General features: G+C 36.0%; 1 protein-coding gene across 1 annotated transcript; it reads left to right on the top strand.

The window, feature by feature from the left end:
- Positions 1-21,635: 21,635 nt before the first annotated feature.
- On the top strand, positions 21,636-22,679 carry LOC127674464 (melanoma-associated antigen B18-like). Its single transcript, XM_052170239.1, has 2 exons — positions 21,636-21,785; positions 21,894-22,679. Exons 1-2 carry the CDS (start codon positions 21,636-21,638, stop codon positions 22,677-22,679), a joined length of 936 nt encoding a protein of 311 aa, XP_052026199.1.
- Positions 22,680-27,947: the final 5,268 nt, after the last annotated feature.

The following is a 27,947-nucleotide window of genomic DNA, read 5'->3' as shown; positions in this document are numbered from 1 at the left end:
CATACCACTCCCACAGAGGACTGGGTTTTGGTTCTAAAGGTATATGGCAGCAGGTTCCAAACCCTTGGCAATTATATCTTCAAGGCATACAATCCTCTTCTGGCTTCTACAAGTGATGCACGAATATACACACCTCTAAACTAAAATTTAAAATAAAGATATAAGATTAGTTCTTTTTTATTTTTTTATTTGATGTATTCTTTATTTACATTTCAAATGATTTCCCCTTTTCTGGGTCCCCACTCCCCGCAAGTCCCATAAGCCCTCTTCCCTCCCCCTGTTCCTCCATCTACCCCTTCCCACCTCCCTGTTCTGGAATTCCCCTATAATCTTACACTGAGTCTTTCCAGAACCAGGGGCCACTCCTCCATTCTTTTTGGACATCATTTAATTTGTGGATTATTATAAGATTAGTTCTTACCTACTGTTAGAGAAACTTCTTTTTGAATCAGCATAGACATTTACATCAATAACTTCAGAAAAGAAAAGGACCAGAAAGTCTATTGTAAAATTGTGTCTTCTATATATGATAGGGAAGTGGCACTCGTGAAATGCCAATAATATGTTTGACTGAACAAGACCTGAACTATGACAACATCAATTGATATACCAGCATAGGGGAAAATATCATAGGGCCCCACTCCTAAATGAAGAACCATAGGCAGTTAACATCTGCTGTGAGAGACAGAACTATTTTTACATAGGGATGACAACTTTACTCTGTTATCTAATACTGAGTGGTAAAAAAAACAAAAAAACAAAAAAACAAAAAAACAAAAAAAACAAAAAAAACCAAAAAACAAAAAAAACAAAAAACAAAAAAAACATACAAACAAAACAAAATAAACTTATCAGGTGGCATTTTATATACTTGCGCATATACTTACACTCATGTATGTAACAATAATCAAAGAAAAAAGAAACTTAAATAGGAAAAATGGGAAGGGTTTGAGGGAGAGAATTAGGATGGGCTGTGTGGGGAGAAGGAGAAGGAAAGTGAGGTAATTGTACTTCAATTCAAACATACGTAAAATATAAGTTTATAAAACTACAGTCTAATCTGTATTTACTCAGTTTTAATGTGCAGTCTCTTGATGTTTTGCTGTTTGTTTTATGGTGTAAATTCTGGTATTTTAATGATATTGAGCAACACCTATATATGTTTATAACCAAAATTACAATTGGAGTACAGCTTTCTATAATAACTCCTCAAATGGCCTAGTTTTGCACTCCTTGTAATTATACTTCCGTTTAACTATCCCTGGAAGCCACTGAGCTTTCTTCATTTACTGAATCATAATTTTAAAGAACTTCATATAAATGAAATTAAATGTAACCTTTAGAGATTGTTAATTTTTACTTAAAAATATACTTAGGTCAGATTCAATATATTGTTTATAGTTATTGTTACTTTTGTGTTATGAGTTCATCTTACAAATATACTATTATTTATTTAGCCATTTATTTAAGTATCCTTGTGTTGTTTCTAGTTTGTGTTCATTACAAACAAAGGTTTTTGCCTTTCTTAGGGTAAATTCTCAAAAGGTACCTACTAGAATATATGATTATATATTTGATTTGATGAAAATCTTCCAGGTTGCTTTACAGAGATATTAGGGAATTTTATCTTTAAACTAATTTTGATTTCCTGTAGTATAATGATGTTGAACATGTTTTTATTTGGTCACACATATATCCTTTTGATTGAAGTGGGTAGGTTCATATTATACATAGCTTGATTCACAAAAATTTACTCTTTTTAGCTTGGTATTGAGTTTAGGAAAAATTTCAAATTAAAAGTTTTTTGCTGGTTATATGATTTGCAGATAATCTGTGCCAGACTCCAAAGTCCTTTTATTGTCTGTCTTTAATAGTCAAGCATTATTAGCTTAAACAAAGTTAAATTTATCCATAATTCTTTTTATGATTCATAATTTTGTGTTCAGGTTTAAAAATTCTTCACTATCCTCAAAGTCTCTACCAAGATCTTCTGTGTGATGTCTTTTTATTTTTGTATTGGGGATTGAGCCTAGGGCCTCTTGCATGCTAGGCAAGTGTTCTACCACTGAGCTATCCCTAAGCCCTTCTCCTAAGGTTTTTTTAAAGGTTTTATCCTTTTATGTTTTATATTTCGAACTGAATCTATCTGAAATAGCTATTTATAATATACAATAAGTGCAAGGTTAACTTAAAAAAATCCTGTAGAAGTCATATTATTTTAACATCATTTGTTAAAAAGACTACACTTTTCAACTCATTGCTTTGAATATGTTGCCAAATGTCTGTTGGCTATATAATATATATTTAGTTCTTCTTTGGTTATTTACATATTTACACCTGTCCATTATATGTTGACTTGATTAATGCTGGTTTATAGTCTCAGGTAATATAATTCCTTTCACTTATTCCTTTCTAAAGTAGTTTTAGCTATTCTCTTTGATTTGACTTTTCTCTATCATTACTGATTTCCTGTTGTGCATATTTATGAGGCATGCAACTGATATTATGACGGTAACTCTGTGTGTGTGTGTGTGTGTGTGTGTGTGTGTGTGTATACATATGTAATTCTGAGCAAAATGTTATCTCATTGATTCTTTGCTCTTTATCATTTATTGTATCTATTAGCACTTTATAGTACTCACTTAGTAAACCAGCACATACTTTGTTCAACCTAAACGTAAGTATGTAATTTTTAAGTGTCTGTAAATGGTAATTTTCCTTTGTAAATATTAATAAGGTTGCAAAAATAACTTTTAGCTCAAAGTTTAAAACTATTTTTATTGCAATTGTCATATGCTGAAATTATATTTTATTAATTACTTGAAAATGTAATAAAATGTCTTATCATATTTACCCCTTCCTTTCTCAATGCCTTCCAGATATATCACCAATTCTCTACCATACCCTTTCAATTTCATATTCTCTCTCTCTCTCTTATTTTTCATTTTTATTTTTAAGCTCAGCTTGTGTTCTTATGTTAGCTGACCATTCCAGTGCATGAGGCCTACCATTCTGAATATGTTCAACATACCACTTATCACAATCTTAATGAAAATTGACTCTTACTTCTCAGTAGGTTTATGTTTCCAATTTTAAAAAGAAGCCATTTATTCAATTATCATAGATTCAAGTATTACATATAATCAGGTTGTACATATTCTTTATTACCATGACAAACCTTATATCTATTATTAGTATTCTGTATAATTTAATGGTTATCTGGTACTGAAATTGGTCAACTCTTCTTCTGTGTATTCTATGTGATCACGTGGTTTTATCTTTTTCGACAAATATGATTGATTATATTAGTTTATTTTGAATATTGGACAAGCTCTGAATCTGTGATAATAAGCCATATTTTTCATATCTTAACTTCTTAAGTTGCAGAATTGGTTACTTAGTAATCATCTGAATATTTTTGTTAAAGTGTAATTTTCAGTAACATTTTCTTTTACTGTGTTATTTGTCCCTTTTGGTATAAGACAAGTATTTAACACATGATTAAGTTGGGAAAGGTTTCTTTCTTTTCTTTTTTTCAGGAAGTGATTACACTGAATATGTCTTGTCACTTCTTTAAGCATTAATACACTTGTCAGGAAATATTGGGCTCATGAGAATTTGTTTTCAGTTTTGTAGCTATGAATGCTATTCTGAAAATAGTCATATAATACTTTATATATTTTAACTTTAATGATTTGCAACATTTGACAGTTTTTATACGTTTTGGTGATTTTTATTTACTTATTTATTTTTATTAATCATTCCATTAATTTATATCTCAAATGGTATCACACTTTTCAGTTACCCCTCCACCATTCCCACATCCCCCATCTGCCCTTCCACCTTTGACTGTATGAGAGTGCTTCTTCACCCACCCACCCACCCTCTTCCACTCTAGAGCTCCAGTACCCCCTACACTGGAGAATCAAACCTCCCCAGGACCAAGGGCCTTCCCTCCCATTGCTGTCAGACAAGGCCATCTTCTGTTATGTATGTATCTGGAACCATGGTTCCCTCCCTGTACAGTCCTTGGTTGGTAGTCTAGTGTCTGGGAGAACTAGGTAGTCAGGGCAGCCTATGTTGTATTCCCAGTGGGGTTGCAATCCCCCTCTGCTCCTCCAGACCTTCCCCCAGCCCCCCCACCGGATTCTCTGAGCTCAGTCTTATGGTTGGCTCCAAGCTCCTACATCTGCATTGGTCAGTTGCTGGCTGAACCTCCCAAGGAACCACAACTCTATGTTCCTGTCAGCAAGCACTTCTTGACTATGACAACAGTGTTGGTTTTGGTTTAACAAAGATAAGTGGAGAGCATGCTTCACAATAGTTCTAAGTATTTTAATATTAGTGTAGTTTTTGACAGATATGTTCCTTTTTTTACTCATGACCATGTTTGTACTCTGTATCTGTTTCTTTTTGAGTCATGCACAAAATTTATCGATTTTGTTATGGTTTGAAAGATTTTAAGTTTGTCTCATATTTTTATATTGTCAAGATTATTGTTTCCTAAACTTACTTTTATATATTTCCTTCCATATGCCTGATTTTATATTTTCTTCAGACAATGGTATACATTATTTGGAAAATAATATGTTTTTTACTAGTTTGAACATTTAATGTTACTTATTTTCATAAAACCATATGTTCAGCTGAATTTCAAGGATAAAATTCTTTTTTTCTTTTTCTTTTATTCAATATATGTGTATATTTTATTTTATATATATGCATAACACACACACACATATATATATATTATTTGTTATGAGTAAGAGGCAGAAGTTCACTTTCAATCAAAATTCTCTTTCAATTATTCATGACTTACAATTATGTTTTAATTTTTAAATGATTTTCATGTTTTATATTGTTTGAGAATTTCATAAATGCATATAATGTTATACCCCATATTTCTTCCCTCAGGATTCTCCCCTTACCCTACTTCCTATCTCAATTTTGTAAGTTTGTAAATCAATTGCTAGACATTTTCTTTCTTTCTCATCTTCATGTTTAGCATAAATCTATTAGAATCAGTAAACATAATTTCCATGGTTTTAGATATTTTACTTTTCAAGACATATTTAATGAAACATATCATGGTTGTTCTTTGCAGATATTCCCTGACAACAAACAATATGATTGGCTATATTTTGTGCAAGCACTGTGTACTTATTAAGCAGTTCTAATTTTGTTTTTTGTTTGCTTGTTTGTCTTGTTTTTTATTGTTTTTCTAGAGTTTTTTGTACTTTCTTTTACTTTTATTTTATATTATTTTCATGTGTGCCTGTGGTATGTACAAGTGCCCATATAAGCCTGGAGCTAGTGTTGGACTACCTGGAGCTAAAATTAGAAGCAGTTGTTGGCCCCAAGACATTGGTTCTGTGAACAAAATTTTGGTCCCCCAGAAGAGCAACAAAATAAGTTCTCTTACCCACTATTCTCTAATCCCTCTAGTAATGTTTCTGCAACTTAAGAAAGAGATAGTAAAGATTCTATTTGGTAAATTCAGTGTATTATCATTCCTCAGTTTTATGATTTCATTTACCCTCTTTCCCACTGCTAAATCCTTTTCTGAAGTCTGCATTTCCATACTAGGAGTGTCATCTGATGTAGTTTTCTTTTGTTCTTTTCCTCTTGATTTCATAAATTTTCTTTTATGCTGGGAATCACATACAGGGTTTACTCTTAAATCAGTTTTGTTTGATTTATGGTATAGATACTCTTTAGTTTTTCATCTATTTATCTAGGTACTACAAAATTTGAAGTGAGCTATTGTAGGGAACAATTATGGGGACAGGTATATACCCAGCTGTATAATTATTGAGTTTTTGTTTATTGATTTAATGTAATTATTGATAGCTCTGTGATTTTAAGAATTTATTGTCCTTTAAAAATTATAAGTATGATTCAGTATGAAATGTATGTGCACATGAATGCATGTGCCCTTGAGTTTCCAAGGAAGGTGCTTGATCTCTTGGAATTAGACTTATATGGAGTTGTAAGCTATGTGACATAGGAACTAAGGTATGGAACTTAGGCCTTTTGCAAGAACAATGCACAATCTGAACTACTAACTCATATCTCCAGCCAAGCTTTGTGTTGTTTCCAAAAAGATTAATTCATTTTATTATATTATACCTATTATATGTGTCAGTATGTATAAATATATGTGAAGAAATGTGCATGTGTGTGTGTGTGTGTGTGTGTGTGTGTGTGTGTTTGTATGTGTGTACAGGAATTCAGAGGCCAGATAGTACAAGGCCTGTCCTTTATTACTTTATGTTTGTTTTGTTTTGTTTTGTTTTTGTAGCAAAGGTCTCTCCTTGATCCTTGGATTTCCTTCTTTTCCTCTAGGCTGGAGACCATCAAACCCCAGCAATAATCTTGTTCCATCACTTCTCAGAGTTAAACTACAGGTGTTTATGATGAATAATGGCTTGTTATGCAGGTGCTGGGTAATGAACTCAAGCTAGTTTGAGTGTAGTGCACTGTTAAAGGTGGCCCTCTCACCCTAATCATTGGTTGCACTTTTGTTCGTCTCCTTTTAATATTTTTGTTTTCCCTGTTTCCCCTTTCTTCTTTTGGTCAGTTAGTTTAAATACAGAGATAAAATAACTTTAATAAAAATATTAAAATTAATAAAAAATAATTATTAGGTAACTAAGGAATTATAATATTTATATTAATTTATTTCAGTCTGACAATATAAATCTTTCAAGGCTTATGAGTGTAGATACTTCAGTATCTCATTGCGTTCTTTGATATTTCTACTTGATAAGACTGTTGTTTTGAACATTACACTACATACATTGAAAACTTCATCAGACAGTATTATAATTTAATAACATTTACTGCACTATTTAATCATAACAAAATTCACACAATATGTATGAAATCTTTCAAAAATATTATTTAGTGTGTCACAATCATGCATAGCTACCAACTTCTTTAAAAATTCCTCACTAAAGCAGAACTCTTGTACTTATTAAAAGAGTTTAATAAATAAACAGGATATTACTTTTTCAACATTCATATGATTTAAAATGTGTATTTTTTGCATTCTATAGCTTTACTTTTCAAAAACACTTTTATTAAGATATTCTTTGAAAATGTTATACTATTTTTTTTAATTTTTTTATTCAGTATATTTTTATTTACATTTCAAATGATTTCCCCTGTCCTAGCCCCCTACTCCCAAAAAGTCCTGTAAGCCCCCTTCTCTCCCCCTATCCTCCCACCCACCCCTTCCCAATTCCCCGTTCTGGTTTTGCTGAATACTGCTTCATTGAGTCTTTCCAGAACAAGGGGTCACTCTTCCTTTCTTCTTGTACCTCATTTGATGTGTAGATTATGTTTTGGGTAATCCAGGTTTCTAGGTTAATATCCACTTATTAGTGAGTGCATACCATGATTCACTTTTTGAGTCTGGGTTACCTCACTTAGTATGATATTCTCCAGCTCCATCCATTTGCCTAAGAATTTCATGAATTCATTGTTTCTAATGGCTGAATAGTACTCCATTGTGAGGATATACCATATTTTTTGCATCCACTCTTCTGTTGAGGGATACCTGGGTTCTTTCCAGCATCTGGCAATTATAAATAGGGCTGCTATGAACATAGTAGAGCATGTATCCTTATTACATGGTGGGGAATCCTCTGGGTATATGCCCAGGAGTGGTATAGCAGGATCTTCTGGAAGTAAGGTGCCCAGTTTTTGGAGGAACCGCCAGACTGATTTTCAGAGTGGTTGTACCAATTTGCAACCCCACCAGCAGTGGAGGAGAGTTCCTCTTTCTCCGCATCCTCTCCAACACCTGCTATCTCCGGAATTTTTAATCTTAGCCATTCTGACTGGTATAAGGTGAAATCTCAGGGTTGTTTTGATTTGCATTTCCCTAATGACTAGAAGTTGATCATTTTTTAAGATGCTTCTCCACCATCCGAAGTTCTTCAGGTGAGAATTCGTTATTTAACTCTGTACCCCATTTTTTAATAGGGTTGTTTGGTTTTCTGGAGTCTAACTTCTTGAGTTCTTTATATATATTGGATATTAGCCCTCTATCTGATGTAGGATTGGTGAAGATCTTTTCCCAATTTGTTGGTTGCCGATTTGTCCTCTTGATGGTGTCCTTTACCTTACAGAAACTTTGTAATTTTATGAGGTCCCATTTGTCAATTCTTGATCTTAGAGCATATGCTATTGGTGTTCTGTTCAGAAACTTTCTCCCTGTACCGATGTCCTCAAGGGTCTTCCCCAGTTTCTTTTCTATTAGCTTCAGAGTGTCTGGCTTTATGTGGAGGTCCTTGATCCATTTGGATTTGAGCTTAGTACAAGGAGACAAGGATGGATCAATTCGCATTCTTCTGCATGCTGACCTCCAGTTGAACCAGCACCATTTGTTGAAAAGGCTATCTTTTTTCCATTGGATGTTTGCAGCATCTTTGTCGAGGATCAAGTGGCCATAGGTGTGTGGGTTCGTTTCTGGATCTTCAATCCTGTTCCATTGATCCGCCTGCCTGGTACTATACCAATACCATGCAGTTTTTAACACTATTGCTCGGTAATATTGCTTGAGGTCAGGGATACTGATTCCCCCAGACTTTCTTTTGTTGCTGAGAATAGTTTTAGCTATCCTGGGTTTTTTGTTATTCCAGATGAATTTGATAATTGCTCTTTCTAACTCTGTGAAGAATTGAGATGGGATTTTGATGGGTATTGCATTGAATCTATAGATTACTTTTGGCAAAATGGCCATTTTAACTATATTGATTCTACCGATCCATGAGCATGGAAGGTTTTCCCATTTTTTGAGGTCTTCTTCCATTTCCTTCTTCAGAGTCTTGAAGTTCTTGTCATACAGATCTTTCACATGTTTGGTAAGAGTCACCCCAAGATACTTTATACTATTTGTGGCTATTGTGAAGGGGGTCATTTCCGTAATTTCTTCTTCAGCCTGCTTATCCTTTGAGTATAGGAAGGCCACTGATTTGCTTCAGTTGATTTTATAACCTGCCACTTTGCTGAAGTTGTTTATCAGCTGTAGGAGTTCTCTAGTGGAGTTTTTTGGGTTACTTAGGTAGACTATCATGTCATCTGCAAATAATGATAGTTTGACTTCTTCCTTTCCAATTTGTATCCCTTTGTCCTCCTTATGTTGTCGAATTGCCTGAGCTAGTACCTCAAGTACAATATTGAAAAGATAAGGAGAAAGGGGGCAGCCCTGTCTAGTCCCTGATTTTACTGGGATTGCTTCAAGTTTCTCTCCATTTAGTTTGATGTTGGCTACCGGTTTGCTGTATATTGCTTTTACTATGTTTAGTTATGGGCCTTGAATTCCTGTTCTCTCCAAGACTTTAAGCATGAAAGGATGCTGAATTTTGTCAAATGCTTTTTCTGCATCCAATGAAATGACCGTGTGGTTTTGTTCTTTGAGTTTGTTTATGTAGTGGATTGCATTGATGGATTTCCATATATTGAACCAACCCTGCATTCCCGGGATAAAGCCTACTTGATCATGGTGGATGATCGTTTTGATGTATTCTTGGATTCAGTTGGCAAGAATTTTATTGAGTATTTTTGCATCGATGTTCATAAGGGAAATTGGTCTGAAGTTCTCTTTCTTTATTGGATCTTTGTGTGGTTTTGGTATCAGCGTAATTGTGGCTTCGAAGAAGGAATTGGGTAGTGTTCCTTCTGTTTCTATTTTGTGGAATAGTTTGAAGAGTATTGGTGTTATCTCTTCTTTGAAGGTCTGATAGAATTCTGCACTGAAACCATCTGGTCCTGTGCTTTTTTTGGTTGGAAGACTTTCTATGACTCCTTCAATTTCTTTAGGCATTATGGGACTGTTTAGATGATCTATTTGGTCCTGATTTAATTTTGGTATTTGTTATCTGTCAAGGAAATTGTCCATTTCCTCCAGGTTCTCCAGTTGTGTTGAGTACAGGCTCTTGTAGTAGGATCTGATGATTTTTTGGATTTCCTCAGTTTCTGTTGTTATATCTCCCTTTTCATTTCTAAGTTTGTTAATTTGGATACTTTCTCTGTGCCCTTTGGTCAGTCTGGCTAAGGGTTTAATCTATCTTGTTGATTTTCTCGAAGAACCAGCTCCTGGTTTTGTTGATTCTTTGTATGGATCTCTTTGTTTCTACATGATTGATTTCGGCCCTGAGTTTGATGATTTCCTGCCTTCTACTCCTCCTGGGTGAAATAGCTTCTTTTTGTTCCAGGGCTTTCAGGTGTGTCATTAAGCTGGTAATATATGCTCTCTCCATTTTCTTTTTGGAGGCACTCAGGGCTATGAGTTTTCCTCTTAGCACTGCTTTCATTGTGTCCCATAGATTTGGGTATGTTGTGTCTTCATTTTCATTGTGTTCTAAAAAGTCTTTAATTTCTTTCTTTATTTCTTCCTTGACCAAGTTATCATTGAGTAGAATATTGTTCAATTTCAAAGTGTATGTGGGTTTTCTGTTGTTTTTGTTGCTATTGAAGACCACTTTTACTCCATAGTGATCTGATAGGAGGCATGGGATAAGTTCGGTCTTCTTATATTTGTTGAGGTCTGTCTTGTGACCAATTATATGGTCGATTTTGGAGAAGGTACCATGAGGTGCTAAGAAAAAGGTATATTCTTTTTCTTTAGGATCGAATGTTCTATATATATCTGTTAAATCTAATTGGTCCAAAGCTTCAATTAATTTCATTATGTCCCTGTTTAGTTTCTGTTTTCCTGATCGGTCCATTGAGGAAAGTGCAGTGTTGAAGTCACCCACAATTATTGTGTTAGGTGCAATGTGTGCTTTGAGTTTTAATAAAGTTTCTTTTATGAATGAGGGTGCCCTTGCATTTGGAGCATAGATGTTCAGGATTGAGAGTTCTTCTTGTTGTATTTTTCCTTTGACCAGCAAGAAGTGTCCCTCAGAGTCTCTTTTGAAGACTTTGGGTTGAAAGTCAATTTTATCTGATATTAAAATGGCTACTCCAGCTTGTTTCCTGAGACCATTTGCTTGTAAAATTGTCTTCCAGCCTTTTACTCTAAGGTAGTGTTTGTCTTTGACCCTTAGGTGTGTTTCCTGTAAGCAGCAAAATGTAGGGTCCTGTTTACGTATCCAGTCAGTTAGTCTATGTCTTTTTATTGGGGCATTGAGTCCATTGATGTTAAGAGATATTAAGGAATAGTGTTTGTTACTTCCTGCCATTTTTGACGTTATTTTTTAAATTTGATTGGTTAACTTCTTTTGGGTTTGATGACAGGTTACTATCTTGCTTTTTCCAGGGTGAAGTTTCCCTCCCTGTATTGGTGTTTTCCTCCTATTATCCTTTGTAGGGCTGGGTTTGTGGATAGATATTGGGTAAACTTGGTTTTGTCATGGAATATCTTAGTTTCTCCATCTATGGTGATTGAGAGTTTTGCTGGATATAGTAGTTTTGCCTGGCATTTGTGTTCTCTTAGAGTTTGCATGAGATCAGCCCAGGATCTTCTAGCCTTCATAGTCTCAGGTGAAAAGTCTGCTGTGATTCTGATAGGTCTTCCTTTGTATGTTACTTGGCCTTTTTCTCTTACTGCCTTTAATATTCTTTCTTTGTTTAGTACATTTGGTGTTTTGATTATTATGTGATGGGAAGTATTTCTGTTCTGGTCCAGTCTGTTTGGAGTTCTGTAGGCTTCTTGTATATTCATGGGCATCCCTCTCTTTAGGTTAGGGAAGTTTTCTTCCATAATTTTATTGAAGATATTTGCTGGCCCTTTAAGCTGTAAATCTTCACTCTCATCTATGCCTATAATCCTTAGATTTGGTCTTCTCATTGTGTCCTGGATTTCCTGGATATTTTGGGTAACAAGCTTTTTGCTTTTTGCATTTTCTTTAACTGTTGATTGAATGGTTTCTATGGTATCTTCAGCGTCTGAGATTCTTTCTTCTATCTCTTGTATTCTGTTGTTGATATTTGCATCTATGTCCCCTGATTTCTTCCCAAGGCTTTCTATCTCCAAAGTTGTCTCCCTTTGAGTTTTCTTAGTTGTTTCTACTTCTGATTTTAGATCCTGGATTGTTTTGCTTAGCTCCTTCACTTGCTTGTTTGTGCTTTCCTGTAATTCTTTAAGAGATTTTTGTGTTTCCACTTTCATGACCGCAGCCTGTTGACCAAAGTTCTCCTGTATTTCTTTAAGTGTTTTTTGTGTTTCCTCATTATTGGCTTTTGTATTCTCCTGGATTTCTTTCAATGATTTTTGTGTTTCCCTTGCAAGGGCTTCTAAATTTTGATCCGTTTTCTCCTGAATTTCTTTAAGTATGTCCTTCATGTGTTCCTGTACCAGCATCATGACCAGTGATTTTAAATCCAAATCTTGTTTTACTGGTGTGGTGGGGTATCCAGGACATGCTGGTAAAGGAGAATTGTGTTCAGATGTTGCCATATTGCCTTGATTTCTGTTAGTGAGGTTCCTGCGTTTGCCTTTTGCCATCTAGTTCTCACTGGTGTTAGTTGGTGTTGTCAATGCTGGACTCACCAGTGCAAGCTGCCCCTTCCCAGGTGGCCTCTGGTGCACAGCTTACCTCCTGCACTGCCTGGAGACAGGGTGTTGTTGTCCAGGCTGTTCAGACCTGGAAGGAGACACCTGAAGGCTCCTGCTGGGGCCCGCTGGAATCACAGGAGCACACAGACCTCTCTTGCTGGCCGCCCAGAAGCCCCACCTGCCTCTTTCAGGACCTGGAGATGTGACTGCCAGAGGCCTCAGGACTGAAGCCTAAGCTGGAAGGAGCTGAGCTGTGAGCTCCCAGACTGCCTCTGGGCGCACACCAGGTTCCCTGCACTTCCTGGAGACTGAGTGCTGTGGCCCAGGCTGTTCAGATCCTAAAGCAGGCGCCTGAAGTGCCTGCTGGGGCCCGCTGGAATCACCAGAGCTCACCGACCTCTCCTGCTGTCTGCCCGGAAGCCCCACCAGCCTCTTTCAGGACCTGGAGATGTGGTGCTGCTGCTCAGGCCGATCTGGATCTGGAAGCCGAGAGTTCTTAGGGCTACCTCCAGAGGCCTCAGCACTGAAGCCTCGTTATACTATTTTTATAATCAAAACTCCTCATAATCACCATTACACCATTTCTTCCCCCTTCTTATCCCTACAATATTTTCTGATGAATGAATTGTTTTCAGGATGTTTATGTAGTATAATATAGTTTTGTAAAATTGATTGTACTTTGCTGCCAAATCTGAGTCTGTATGCAAGATACCAGTCTACTCTCCTTAAAATATTCTAGGAAAAGTCAAATTTGTAGTCCAATTTCACAAAGTGATTATAAGAAAACAAATTACTTTTTTATGAAAACTGTTTTATACTATATTAAAAGATAAATTATTGAAGTTACTTCAACTCTTATATTGATCTTGGGGCAAAGACGAAATAATGGTTCCTCAAAAAAAAAAAAAAAAAAAAAAAACCCAAAAAACAAAAACTTACATGTTTTCTGAGTTGGTGAGATGGTTCAGTGCTTACTGTTCTTGTAGAGGTCCTGAATTTGTTTTCCAGCATGCATATCACTTGGTTCAAATCTGCTTGTAACTACAGTTCTAGGGAATCCTATTCCTTCTGCCCTCTGAGGGTAGATACATAAATGTAGTGCACATAAATTCATAATGCAGGTATGCATAAAATAAATCCTTCAAGCTTAGGGAAATAAGTAAAACAACGATTCATTGAGCCAAGTTTATTTATGTGCAGAGACATGCATTATAATTCAATTTCTATTATTTAGTGAAGTAATTAATATGTAGATAATGAATTGCAAATATATTAGAACATAAATTCAAGATGGAATTTTCCTATATTAGCAAGTTAGAGGAGAAAAGATATTTTGGCAATTTATAAATATGCTTTATTTATTTATTTATTTTCTAAATTCTTTGTTTACATTCCAAATGCTTTCCCCTTTCCCAGTTCCCCCCTCCCTATATGTCCCATAGGCCCTCTTCTCTCCACCCATTCTCCAATCACCCCCTCCCTTTTCTCTGTCCTGGTACTCCCCTACAATGCTGGATCAAGCCTATCCAAGATCAGGGTCCTCTCCTTACTTCTTCATGGGAGTCATTTGTTATGCAATTTATTTATGCCTTGGGTATTCAGCGCTTCTGGGCTAATTAATATCCACTTATCAGTGAATGCATTCCATGTGTATTTTTTGTGATTGGGTTACCTCACTTAGGATGATATTTTCCAGTTCTAACAATTTGCTTAAAAATTTCATGAATTCATTGTTTTTAATTGCTGAGTAGTATTCCTTGTGTAAATATACCACATTTTTTGTATCCACTCCTCTATTGAGGGACATCTGGGTTCTTTCCAGCTTCTGTCTATTATAAATAAGGCTGCAATGAACATAGTGGAACATGGGTCCTTATTGCATGAAGGGGAATCCTCTGGGTATATGCCCAGGAGTGGTATAGCCGGGTCCCCTAGAAGTGTCATGCCCAGTTTTCTGAGGAATCGCCAGACTGATTTCAAGAGTGGTTGTACCATCTTACACTCTCACCAGCAGTGGAGCAGTGTTCCCCTTTCCCCACACTCCTGCTAACACCTGCTGTCTCCTGAGTTTTTTTTTTTTTTTTTATTCGATATCATTTATTTACATTTCAAATGATTTCCCTTTTCTAGCCCCCCCACTCCCCGAAAGTCCCAAAGCCCCCTTCTCTTCCCCAGTCCTCCCACCCACCCCTTCCCACTTCCCCGTTCTGGTTTTGCCGAATACTGTTTCACTGAGTCTTTTCAGAACCAGGGGCCACTCCTCCTTTCTTGTACCTCATTTGATGTGTGGATTATGTTTTGGGTACTCCAGTTTTCTAGGTTAATATCCAATTATTAGTGAGTGCATACCATGATTCACCTTTTGAGTCTGGGTTACCTCACTTAGTATGATATTCTCTAGCTCCATCCATTTGTCTAAGAATTTCATGAATTCATTGTTTCTAATGGCTGAATAGTACTCCATTGTGTAGATATACCACATTTTTTGCATCCACTCTTCTGTTGAGGGATACCTGGGTTCTTTCCAGCATCTGGCAATTATAAATAGGGCTGCTATGAACATAGTAGAACATGTATCCTTATTACATGGTGGGGAGTCTTCTGGGTATATGCCCAGGAGTGTTATAGCAGGATCTTCTGGAAGTGAGGTGCCCAGACTGGGCGTCTCCTGAGTTTTTAAACTTAGCCATTCTGACAGGTCTGAGGTGAAATCTCAGGGTTGTTTTGATTTGTATTTCCCTAATGACTAATGATGTTGAGCATTTCTTAAGGTGCTTCTCGGCCATCCGAAATTCTTCGGGCAAAAATTCTTTATCTCTATACCCTATTTTTAATAGGTTGATTTGGTTCCTTGGGGTCTAACTTCTTTAGTTCTTTGTATATATTGGATATTAGCCCTCTATTGGATGTAGGGTTGGTGAAGATCTTTTCCTAATATGTTGGTTGCCATTTTGTCCTTTTGATAGTGTCCTTTGTCTTCCAGAAACTTTGTAATTTTATGAGGTCCCATTTTTCAATTCTTGATCTTAGAGCATAAGCTATTGGTGTTCTATTCAGGAAAATTTCCCCTGTGCCCATGTCCTCAAGGGTCTTCCCCATTTTCTTTTCTATTAGTTTCAATGTGTCTGGTTTTATGTGGAGGTCCTTGATCCACTTGGATTGAGCTTAGTACAAGGAGATAAGAATGGATCAATTTGCTTTCTTCTGCACGCTGACCTCCACTTGGACAAGCACCATTTGTTGAAAAGGTTATTTTTTTCCCACTGGATGTTTTCAGCTCCTTTGTCAAAGATCAAGTGGCCATAGGTGTAAGAATGGATTTCTGGGTCTTCAATTCTATTCCATTGGTCCACTTTCTTGTCACTATGCCAATACCATGCAGTTTTACCACTGATGCTCTGTAGTATTGCTTGAGGTCTGGGATATTGATTCCTCCAGAAGTTCTTTTACTGTTGAGAATAGGTTTAGCTATCCTGAGTTTTTTGTTATTCGAGATGAATTTGTGAATTGCTTTTTCTAACTCTATGAAGAACTGAGTTGGGATTTTGATGGAGATTGCATTGAATCTGTATATTGCTTTTGGCAAGATAGCCATTTTAACTATGTTAATCCTGCCAATCCACAAGCATGGAAGATTTTTCCATTTTCTGAGGTCTTCTTCGATTTTCTTGTTCAAAGACCTGAAGTTCTTCCCATACAGATCTTTTATTTGTTTGGTTAGAATCATACCAAGATACTTTATATTGTTTGTGGCTATTGTGAAGGGTGTAATTTCCCTAACTTCTTTCTCAGCCTGCTTATCCTTTGAGTATAGGAAGGCAACTGATTTGCTCGAGTTGATTTTATAACCAACCACATTGCTGAAGTTGTTTATCAGCTGTAGGAGTTCTCTGGTGGAGTTTTTTTGGGTAACTTAAGTATACTATCATGTCATCTGCAAATACTGATAGTTTGACTTCTTCCTTTCCAATTTGTATCCCTTTGACCTCCTTATTTTGTCTAATTGTTCTAGCTAGAACTTCAAGTACTATATTGAAAAGATATGGAGAGAGAGGACAACCTTGTCTTGTCCCTGATTTTAGTAGAATTGCTTCAAGATTCTCTCCATTTAGTTTGATGTTGGCTACCCGTTTGCTGTATATTGCTTTAACTATGCTTAGGTATGGGCCTTGAATTCCTGTTCTTTCCAAGACTTTTATCATGAAAGGATGTTGAATTTTGTCAAATTCTTTTTCAGCATCTAATGAAATGATCATGTGCTTTTTTTCCTTTGAGTTTGTTTATGTAGTGGATTGCATTGATGGATTCCTACTTGATCATGGTGGATGATGGTTTTGATGTGTTCTTGGATTCAATTGGCAATAAATTTATTTAGTATATTTGCATCAATATTCATAAGGGAAATTGGCCTGAAGTTCTCTTTCTTTGTTGGATCTTTGTGTGGTTTTGGTATTAGCATAATTTCGGTTTCAGAGAACCAGTTGGGTAGGGTTCCTTCTGTTTCTATTTTGTGGAATAGTTTGAAGTGTATTGGTGTTAAGTCGTCTTTGAAGTTCTGATAGAATTCTTCACTAAAGCTTCTGCTCCTGTGCTTTTTTTTTGGTTGGGAGACTTTCTATGACCGCCTTTATTTCTTTAGGGGTTATAGGACTATTTAGATGATCTACTTGATCCTGATTTAATTTTGGGTTTTGGTATCTGTCTAGGAAACTGTCTATTTCCTCCAGATTCAACAATTGTGTTGAATATATATAGGCTTTTGTAGTAGGAGCTGATGTTTTTTTTTTTTTTTTTTTTTTTAATTTCCTCAGTTTCTGTTGTTATATCTCCCTTTCCATTTCTAATTTTGTTAATCTGGATACTGTCTCTGTGCCCTTTGGTTAGTCTGGCTAAGGGTTTATCTATCTTGTTGATTTTTTTCAAAGAACTTGGAGGTTTTGTTGATTCTTTGTATAGTTCTCTTTGTTTCTACTTGATTGATTTCAGCCCTGAGTTTGATTATTTCCTGCCTTCTACTCCTCCTGGGTGAATTAGCTTCTTTTTGTTCCAGGGCTTTCTGGTGCAACATTAAGCTGCTAGTGTATGCTCTCTCCATTTTCTTTTTGGAGGCACTCAGGGCTATGAGTTTTCCTCTTAGCACTGCTTTCATTTTGTCCCATATGTTTGGGTGGGTTGTGTCTTCATTTCCATTAAATTTTAAAAAGTCTTTGATTTCTTTATTTATTTATTCCAAGACGAAGGAGTTATTGAGTAGAGTATTGTTCAGTTTTCATGTGTATATGAGCTTTCTGTTATTTTTCTTGCTATTGAAGACTACTTTTACTCCATAGTGATTTGATAGGAAGCATAGAATTATTTCAATCTTCTTTTATTTGTTGAGGTCTGTCTTGTGACCAATTATATGATCGATTTTGGAGAAGGTACCATGACGTGCTGAGAAAATGTATATTCTTTTGCATTAGGATGAAATGTTTTGTATATATATATATATATATATATATATATATATATATATATACATAATTTAAAAGATCCAAAGCTTCAGTTAGTTTCATTGTGTCCCTGTTCAGTTTCTGTTTTCCTGATTGATCCATTGGGGAGAGTGCAGTGTTGAAGTCACCCACAATTATTGTGTTAGGTGCAACATGTGCTTTGAGCTTTAGTAAAGTTTCTTTTATGATTGAGGATGCCCTTGCATTTGGAGCATAGATGTTCAGGATTGAGAGTTCTTCTTGGTGTATTTTTCCTTTGACCATCAAAAAGTGTCCCTCCGTGTCTCTTTTTATGACTTTAGGTTGAAAGCCAATTTTATTGATATTAGCATGGCTACTCCGGCTTGTTTCCTGAGACCATTTGCTTGTAAAATTTTCTTCCAGCCTTTTTATTCTAAGTTAGTGTTTGTCTTTGACACCGAGGTGTGTTTCCTGTATACAGCAAAATGTAGGGTCCTGTTTACGAATCCAGTTTGTTAGTTTGTCTTTTTATTGGGGAATTGAGTCCTTTGATGTTAAGAGATACGTATGCTTTAAAACACCTTTGGTAAAATATTTAAAAGCTATTTACGTTAAAAATAACTCTATGCAAAATTACATTAGAATGGAATTTCCTTTTTAAAAATCCCTCTTACATTAAAATATGGATTCTTTTCTCATATAATACATCATGATTATCATTTCCCTTCCCTCTACTCCTCCAATTTCCTCTCCACTTTTCTGCCCATCCAGATCCACTCTTCTTTTGTCTCTCATTAGGACATAACAGAAGAGAATTTTTATTTCATAAAATATAGAACATGCTAGACTAAATCTGAAATCTTAGAAACATCCTATTAAAGTGAAGGACAAGATGCAGATGTATAATACCACCTAATATTTAACCATGAATGGAAATAAATAACCACAGTAGTGAAACACCAAACTATATAAGAGGCATGATTATTGAAGCAGATACAATGGATGGTATGAGTTTCTAATTAGAAAATCCAAAGGAATCATTTTGTAAAATACTCAGATTAATCAGAACCCTAAAAGCTGCTAAAGATATCACTAATCACCAGAACTTTGCCACATGAAACCAACAAACAAGGTATGTATTATAAGCATAATAACAAATATCAAAACTTATCCACCAATTAATACAACAATGTACATAATCTTTTGTAAGCAACTATAAAAATAAGCTTAGGGAAATATGTAAATCAGAATATTTATTCAAAGGGAGATATCTAATATAAAATGCCATTTCTTAAATGATTTACATATTTACCGTCTGCTAGAGAATGATTTGTGCTCTTCCCTTTATGTATTAAAATCTTAACATTCAATGTTACTTCATTTGTAAATAAAGCCTTGTATTGTTTGGGGTTTTTTTTTCCTTTTTATTTTTTTTTTTATTTTTTTTTATTTTTTATTTTTTGCAACATGACACAAGCCAGGATTTTCTGGGAAGGAGCCACAACTGAGAAAATCATTCCATTATATATGTCTTTAGGCACAACTGTACAGCGTTTTCTTGATAAGTATTATAGATCATGGTAGAAGCAAATTACAAATTTAAGATCTTAGAAAATTCCAGAGAAAAGATTACAAGTTACCCCAAAGTGAGAAAAATAATCAAATATGCTTGTCTTATTTATTGCTAAATAAACATGCAAACTGATGTAATTTCTGCGTTCTATCAAATCTGAAAAGAGTTTATTGTATTTTGTTATGGCAATACAAAAACAGCAACAACCTGAGACAGTGCTTTCCACTCAGCATCCAATGTGGTGACCAGACTTCGACTGTTGTTGCTCCTGAAAATTAATCATTGCAAAATAATAGGCAGAAAAATAAAGGAATAATATTAGTAATAGATAACAAAACTGAGAATCCATGAGAGAGATTTAATATTGGCTGAAGTAGTACTTTTATGTGGAGAAGTAGGCATATTCCTTAAGGTATAGACAGGTATGTATCCTATAATTGAGAAAGCCAATAGAGTCAGTTGGAGGAAATTTTTAACATTAATATGTAGCTTCTTTTGTATGTAAGTTGGAACAATTAATCTCTATTGAATCACTGAAAGACATTTGTTAAGTGCATCAAATTTTGCTTGCAATTTAAAACTCATACTGAGGCAGCTCAAAGATTTAAATTGAGTCAGTATGAGTTTAGAAGTTTATAAAATCTTTATTTTGCTATTTCTAGAAATATCCTTTAAAATAGTAGTATATCAAATGGTGGCAGGCTACTTGCATAATGGATAAAAATATTAACATATCGAGTATAAGAATCTGAATGTTTCATACATAGGATGGGTAAGTAGTCTTTTATGCAAAATAATACACAGTTATACATATTTCTTAGTGGTTAGATATAACTGGCATTAAATTGAGAAAAAGCATTGTACAGTTCATGTTCTGACAACTAGAAAGTAGACAAAGATTCCAAAATTCAATATTAACTGGTGAGCAGAAACAAACTGATAGAGTGCTTTTCTCTTAAAGCTCTAACATGTATTCTGAGATACTGGCAGCCTCCTCATTTTTATCTAGTGCCAGAATCTGATCCATGGCTTACAATTGGGACATATCTCACAACTTCCTTGGAGTTTCAATAACCAAGATGAAGATCTCCTCCCCATCTCTCGCCCCACCTGGCATATGATGAACACCCAATCGCATGCAAAGACAATATCTAGCTCAAAAATAAAGAGTACTGCCAATAGCTCCTCCTATGCCTTTATCACTGAGAATCCCCAAGATAATACTGACTTTCACCTCTATGATTAGAGTTTTCTTCAGAGGAAAAAGGTGACAGGGATATTTAAATTTTACAGTGATGACATTTTGAACTTTGCCTTATGCTCTCTGTCATGTGAAAACAGAATCCTACATTGTCGCTGCCCCCACCCCAACACTAAGAGACTATGGGTATGGAAGCTATTCCAACTTACTCTCACTTCTTCCATTAAGTACCAAAGAGTAAATAAAGACATTGATCTCAGGTTGTTAAACTCAGATAAGCAAAGGAAAACATTTCCAGTGTTTATGAAAAATAAAGGGTAAGATATGGAGTGAGAGCTGAGCGGACCATCAACATCACAAAAAAAGGGATGTCCTTGTTTTCTACCTTGGGAGGCCCTTGAATGGGGCTGATGGGAAGTGAGACTTTAGGGGTTAGAGATATTGTATTGCAGTTTGTTTTTGGCTTCTATTGGCATCTCTAGGAAACCCAAGAAAGAGTACTTGGCTAAGGCACTACCTCATTTTTGACTTGGTCACTGGTACAGCTTCAGAGAAGCTACAGATGGGACATTCTGATGTCTTCATACTCTAAAATGTAAATTCAGATATGGCATGTGGATTTGAAAGCCAAAGTCAGGTGATCATTTCCTACTTCAAGGAATCTAGATTTGTTAGTACCGAAAACAGGTCTAACGGGTCTCAATCTAATTTCCTTTAATGAGTTCTCTGTGAGGCAGATGAACTGGGAAAAGGGCTATAGGTTCTTAAAGCACTGTTCTCCCAGAAGGTTGTATAGGCATGTTTGTCTCTCCTTTCTTCAGATTCACATATATATTCACTCTTCTCATTAGGTGCCTGAATCACCAGATCTATTCTCCACACTCTGTGACTAGAATCATCATGCCTCGTGGTCATAATAGTAAACTCCGGGCGCGTGAGAAACGCCGCCAGGCCCGGAGTGAAACACACTCTATTCAGGATTCTCAGGCAACTACAGCAGAAGAGAGAAAGGAAACTCCTTCTTCCTTTTCTCCCCTTTGTAGTGCTGATGTTCAGAACTCTTCTGTTATTGAATCACATGGCAAATCTAAGAAGTTTCAGCAGCCTACCACTGCTTCTATAAGTCCTCTGTGCATAAAATCCGATGAAGATGCCAAGAGCCAAGATGATGAGAAACCAAGCACTTCCTGGGCTCTGTCTCCAACTGGTGATTCATCTTCAACTGTGAGAGATGGCATAGCAGTTTCCTTGGTACAGTTCATGCTGCGAAAATACAGCATGAAGGAGCCAATAACAAAGGAAGAGATACTGGAACATGCCATTCCCCAGAACAAGGAAGAGTTCTCTGATATTCTTAAAAAAGCCTCTGAACTCATGGTGCTGGCCTTTGGCATTGATATTAAGGAAATCGACCCAACCAAACACAGATATGCTTTTGTCAGCATACTCAGTCCTAATGGTGATGAAATTCTGAATGGTGAGACAATCCAGACCCGGAGTGGGCTCTTGATGATGATGCTGTGTCTGATCTTTATGAATGGCAACTGTGTTAATGAGGACTATATCTGGGAAGTGTTTAATGTGATGGGGGTACATCCTGGAGTTAATCACAGCATCTATGGAAATGTCAAGAAGCTCATCACTAAAGATTTCGTGAATGAGGGGTATTTGGAGTATCGCCAGGTACCCATCAACGGTTCTCCATGTCATCAATTCTTGTGGGGTCCCCGGGCCCAATGTGAAACCAGCAAAATGAGAGTACTTGAGTTTCTAGCCAAGGTTCACAACACTGTTCCTACGGCATTCCCATCATTGTATCAAGAAGCTTTGAGAGCTGAAAAAGAAAGAGTGGAAGGCAGGTTTGTAGCTATGATTCTTGGTTTGATGGACAATGAACCACCTAATCGCAATTCCAGAAACTCCTCCAATTGCACTGAAGTCTAATATGTCTGCTTTCCATCACGATTGAAGAGAACATTCAAACAACTAGTGGGTGTCTGAACCAGTGTTGGAGAGAAAATAGTGCACCTCATATTTCTAGTCATATTCTACTATGTACTATGACAGTTTTAAAGTTTTCAAACTACTTTCTTGGAAAGGTGAGGGAGCTTCAACATCTAAGTGTATGACTGATATATGTTAGGGTCAACATTGTCCATGATACTTAAGTGTTAAAGGTTTAGTATTGAAAACAAATTGAGAACACTCCATATGTATTTGAACTGAAACAAGAAAACATGGTACTGGCATTGACTTTATCTTAGATTATGAAAATGCAATTAAATGATTTACAACAAGAAACAGAAAACTGTGTTGTGGACAATACATTGTTGACCTTTCTGAGTTATTCTATCTGTTTTTCCACAAAATAAAACAAAATTAAGTTGGAGAAATTTTCTTCTATGATTTTGTTGAGGATATTTTCAGGTCCTTTGAGTTGGGAATCTTCATTCTCCTCTATTCTAATTATTCTTAGATTTAATCTTTTCATTGTTTCCTCAATTTTCTGGATGCTTTGGGTTAGGAGTTTTTTTGTTTTGAATTTTCTTTGACAGTTGTGTCAGTCTCTTCTATGGTATCTTCTCTTTTATTCTGTTGGTGATACTTATATTTGTAATTCCTGACCTCTTTCGTAGGTTTTCCATTTCCAGGTTTGCCTCCATTTTGTGTTTTCTTTATTATTTCTATTTCCTCCTTTAGGTCTTAGATCACTTTAATCAATTCCTTCACCTGTTTACCTGTATTTTCCTGTATTTCTCTCAGTAAGTTATTGATATTCTCCTTAAAGGACTCTATTCTCTCCTTGAGATAGGATTTTAGGATAAGTTCCTGATTTTCAGGTGTGTTGGTATATTCAGGGCTTTCTGTGGTGGCAGAACTGGATTCTGATGTTGCCCCTGTATATTGACTTTTATTGCTTATGGTCTTGAGCTTGTCTTTTGCCATCTGTATATTCCTGATGTTTGTTGGTCTGGATGACTGTCTGGACACTGTTTCTTTTGTCCCTGGGTTGCTTCAGGTCTCCAAGTAGGCCTTCAACCTTGGCTGTAGCAGACCACCTGTGGGGCCTTCCAACCGGGGGCTCTTCACAGGTACAGAGAAGCTGCTGGTATGTTTCCCTGGCTACAGTAGATCTCCTGGGAAGTCTTCAGACTGTTGGGTCTTCTGTGGAATTGTCAAGCTGTTGTCCAACTGCTCTGCAGCTGATCTACAACTGCTCTGAGTGCAGTGAATCCTCAACTGCTCTGAGTGCAGTGAATCCTCAACTGCTCTGAGTGCTGTGGGTCCTCTAGTGCTCTGAGTGCAGCGGGTCCTCTAGGATGGGTCAGGATATTGTGTCTTCAAAGGAGCAGACAAGCTAGGAATCTGACCCAGCAGAAGGACCCAACTACTCTGGGTGCAGCAAGTTCTCTAGGATGAATCAGGATATTGTGTCTTGAAGGGAGCATATCAGCCAGGAGTCTGCCTCAGCAGGAAAGATCTGGCAGAAGGGACTAAATGGGTGGAAGGGGAGGGCAGTGGTTTGGTGTGAGAATTTAGATTCCTTGTAAGAGAAGGCATATGTAAAACAAGACAATTTGGGGCTTAGGAAAACCTTAAGCCTGTCCTAAGTGGAAGGTAGTTTTCAGTTAAGCTGGGTACTGGATCAGGAGATGGTGTGGAAGTGATAAGCAGTGCCTGGCCTCAAATATGATATATCACATTGGTGAAAGACTAAACCTCTAACAGAAAACTACTCTTGTCAGATAGTTTGGAATCAAGTATCAACCCTGAAGAATCTCCACCAGAAGTGGTAATAGAAAGTGTTCCCAACTCCCAGTGTAGATGAACACAGCAACTTGAAAATGCATATTTATTTATTTATTTATTTATTTATTTATTTATTTATTTATTGTGTATTTACCTCCTTATACGTTTATATGTTTATTTATATCCTGTCTGATCTCTGTTGCCCATAGAATGGAGTATCAGAACCGTGATCTGTAGAATTACAAGGTGTTTGGCCTTATTGATATAGGTGCTGGGACAAAATGGTCGCAAGAAGAGTAAGTGCTCTTTAACAACATAGAGTAAACTCTAGTCCCAAGAACAGATGTATTTAGACACATTGTCTCTGTGATATTTTTAAGAAATGAGATCATAGACCTTTAATAACTCAATGTACCAATCATCTTTTCTCTGGATTGAAGGACCCAGAATTCAATCCTTTAGAAGGATATTCTAGTTAAATCATCTACAGTATAATTTAGCATATGAGTTATATGAGTGAAAATCAAAATTATTTGATTATTGGAAGGGAGGTATAGAGGCAAGAAGTTGGGTTTGGTTACACATTCTAGAAGCATTGAGCTGCATCCAGACTGGGAGGATTCCTTTCCTAGAGAAAACTAGCTACCAGCTTGACAGTCTAGAGTCATTTGAGAGTGATTTTGCCTAGGTTAAATTTGCCTCTCTCTCTCTCTCTCTCTCTCTCTCTCTCTCTCTCTCTGTGTGTGTGTGTGTGTGTGTGTGTACACAGGGTGGGGAGGATATCTTGATTTCTAATTGATATAGGAGGATCCAAATCACTGTGAGCAGCACCATTTTAGGAAGGTGGTCCTGGGCTGGATGCAGATACTAGCTAAATATGAACATGCTTATGATACAAAAAACAGCTTACCTTCATGTTTATATCAAGCTCCTGATTGAGTTCCTTACTTGACTTACCACAACATCAGACAGTAACTTGTAGCTAAAATAAGATTCTTTTCTCTCCTACATTACCTTAGTTGGGACATTTTGTCATTGATCCAAAAGGAAATTAGACCAATTCCCCAATATTCAAAACAATCTTGCAACAGGACAAGATTACTGGATTTCAGGGATGTTTCTTGCTAGGCAGATGGCACAATATACATATTTTATGCCTGTTTTTCTTAATTTAATGTATTTTTCTTTTTTCTTATGGTTGAGTCTTTTTTTATTTTTTATTATATTCAACACTATATATATACCAATCTTAAAAATGATGGACATGTTATTAAATGAACATAAAATGATAAAGTCATTTTGTTTGTTTGTTTTGTTTTTAGTGGAGCTTAAAATCTTGGCTCTTATTGTGGTACACACCCCAAATAAGAACAAATTTTAGGTATTGGAGTTCATTGTAATACGGCTGAACTTCAAAGTCACTCACATCACCAAAGGATTTTACCTCCATAGTAGCTAAGCTAAGAGTTGTCAGTTGTGCTGTGCCAAGGAATGAATTATAGACACAATTATTTGCACACAGATTTTGTGCTATGGTCAAAGCTATATGACTTGAGTGATTGTCATCATTCTTAGCCCACAGGGAACAGTTACATTCATATAAGAATTGGTGTATGTATTAAGATAGTCTATCCATGCAGTCATTCATCAAATGCTTCAATGAACAATGGTTCTGCTTGGAGGGTGGCAGAGATATTAGGTGAGGGTAAGATTCTGGTTCATTGTCTGTGATAATTTTGAAAAGCATTCATCTCAGTAAAAGAGTAACTTACTTTATAAGGTCATCTTCAAAATTGATTCAATAATTATAAATGTCAAGCAAAACACTCTAGGAACTTCTGGCCATAAATGAGCAATAAACACAATTGTTAGGGGTTTTTTTTTTTTTTTGTTACATTTGTTTTCCCAGATATGGTCTCCTTTCACCCTCAGTCTTCTGAAATTTATTTTGTAATTAAGAAGCCCTGGAACTCAGTACACATATTATTCTTTCTCTTCATATTATCAATGCATAAAATGAATGCAGGATCTTTCTCATAGCACACACACAGACTGGAATCCTTGTGCATGTATATATGTGTATGTGTGTGTGTTTGTGTGTGTGTATGTGTGTTTGTGTGTTTGTTTTCAACTTAATAGTCTCTTCTCAATGGTAACATACATTATTTTCCATCTTTTACTATGGTTACCAGAATTGATATCAAAATCATTAAACATGAATAATGAATATCTGGATAAATATGATTTTTATAGGAAACAGATAACAAAGCAGAAATTGGATTACAATAGAATGTGGTTAATGTATTTATTAATGTATGTAAATTTTTTTCTATTTAAGTGGTATTAATTCATCTGTGCAAATTCATTATTCTTGATATTATCCAAAAGGCTGAAAAGTGATGCAAATACATAATTTTACATGTAAATTTCAGGGAATTATCAACATATACACAGAGGCATTTTTATTATGTCAACATTTTTAAATTGTGCCAAACGTTTGGTTTAAATTTATTGTCTTGCTATCATTTTAATTTCTATATTTTATAAGTAGAATAAGTATAACATTAAATTATTCTCCCATTCATAGAAAGTGTAATATCTATAGACATGTCTTTTTATTAAATATTTTATGTATTTACATGTCAAATGATATCCCTTTTCCTAGTTTCCTCTCCAGAAAACCCTCTCTCCAATTCCTCTTTCCTCTGATTCTATAAGGATGCTTCCCCCTCCCCCACCCATTCATCTACTCCCACCTCACCATCCTGGCATTCCAATACACTGGGGAATCGAGCCTTTACAGGACCAAGGGCTTCTCCTCCTGCAACACAAGGCCATTCTCTGCTACATATGGGTCTGGAGCCATAGGTCCCTCCATGTGTACTATTTGGTAGATGGTTTAGTCCCTTGAGAGCTCTGGAAGGTCTGGTTGGTTGATATTGTTGTTCTTCACATAGGCATGTCTTTTGAGTATCAAGATTTCTCTTGATATGGCTTTGAGACAATAAAATGACAATAACAAACTTTATGTATTTGAAGAGAAAAGGAATTGATCCTTGTAAGTTAGATACCCTTTGATAATTTGCAGTATCAAGGCGTCTTGAAATTAGGGAAATTTCATGAATCTATGAAAAAATAGTAACAAGTCCAGAAAAAAGAGGAACCTACATCCATATGAAGTCATTTGATTTTAAAATATCTCTAAGCCAGTATAGAAGTTCAAGGTGACTTTTTCTTACCAGTGACAAGATGTTGCCACACCCTTTGGTTTTTTTACTTTCTATAAATTTTCCATCATTTCTCATTTTCATGTAAAGACTTTGTTTCCAGCTATTTATATTATTATTTTTCCTTGATTCAGAGATTCACTCTAGTTTAGGATGACCTAAAAATTACTCTGTAGCTCAGGCTTGTCTTGAACAAACATTAATCCTCCTACTTCATCTAATTGAGAGCTAGTGC

This window comes from Apodemus sylvaticus, chromosome X (genome assembly GCF_947179515.1).
Source record: "Apodemus sylvaticus chromosome X, mApoSyl1.1, whole genome shotgun sequence".
Classification (NCBI taxonomy): domain Eukaryota; kingdom Metazoa; phylum Chordata; class Mammalia; order Rodentia; family Muridae; genus Apodemus; species Apodemus sylvaticus.
The sequence above is the reverse complement of the archived record's forward strand: the minus strand, read 5'-3'. Positions and strand labels throughout refer to the sequence as shown.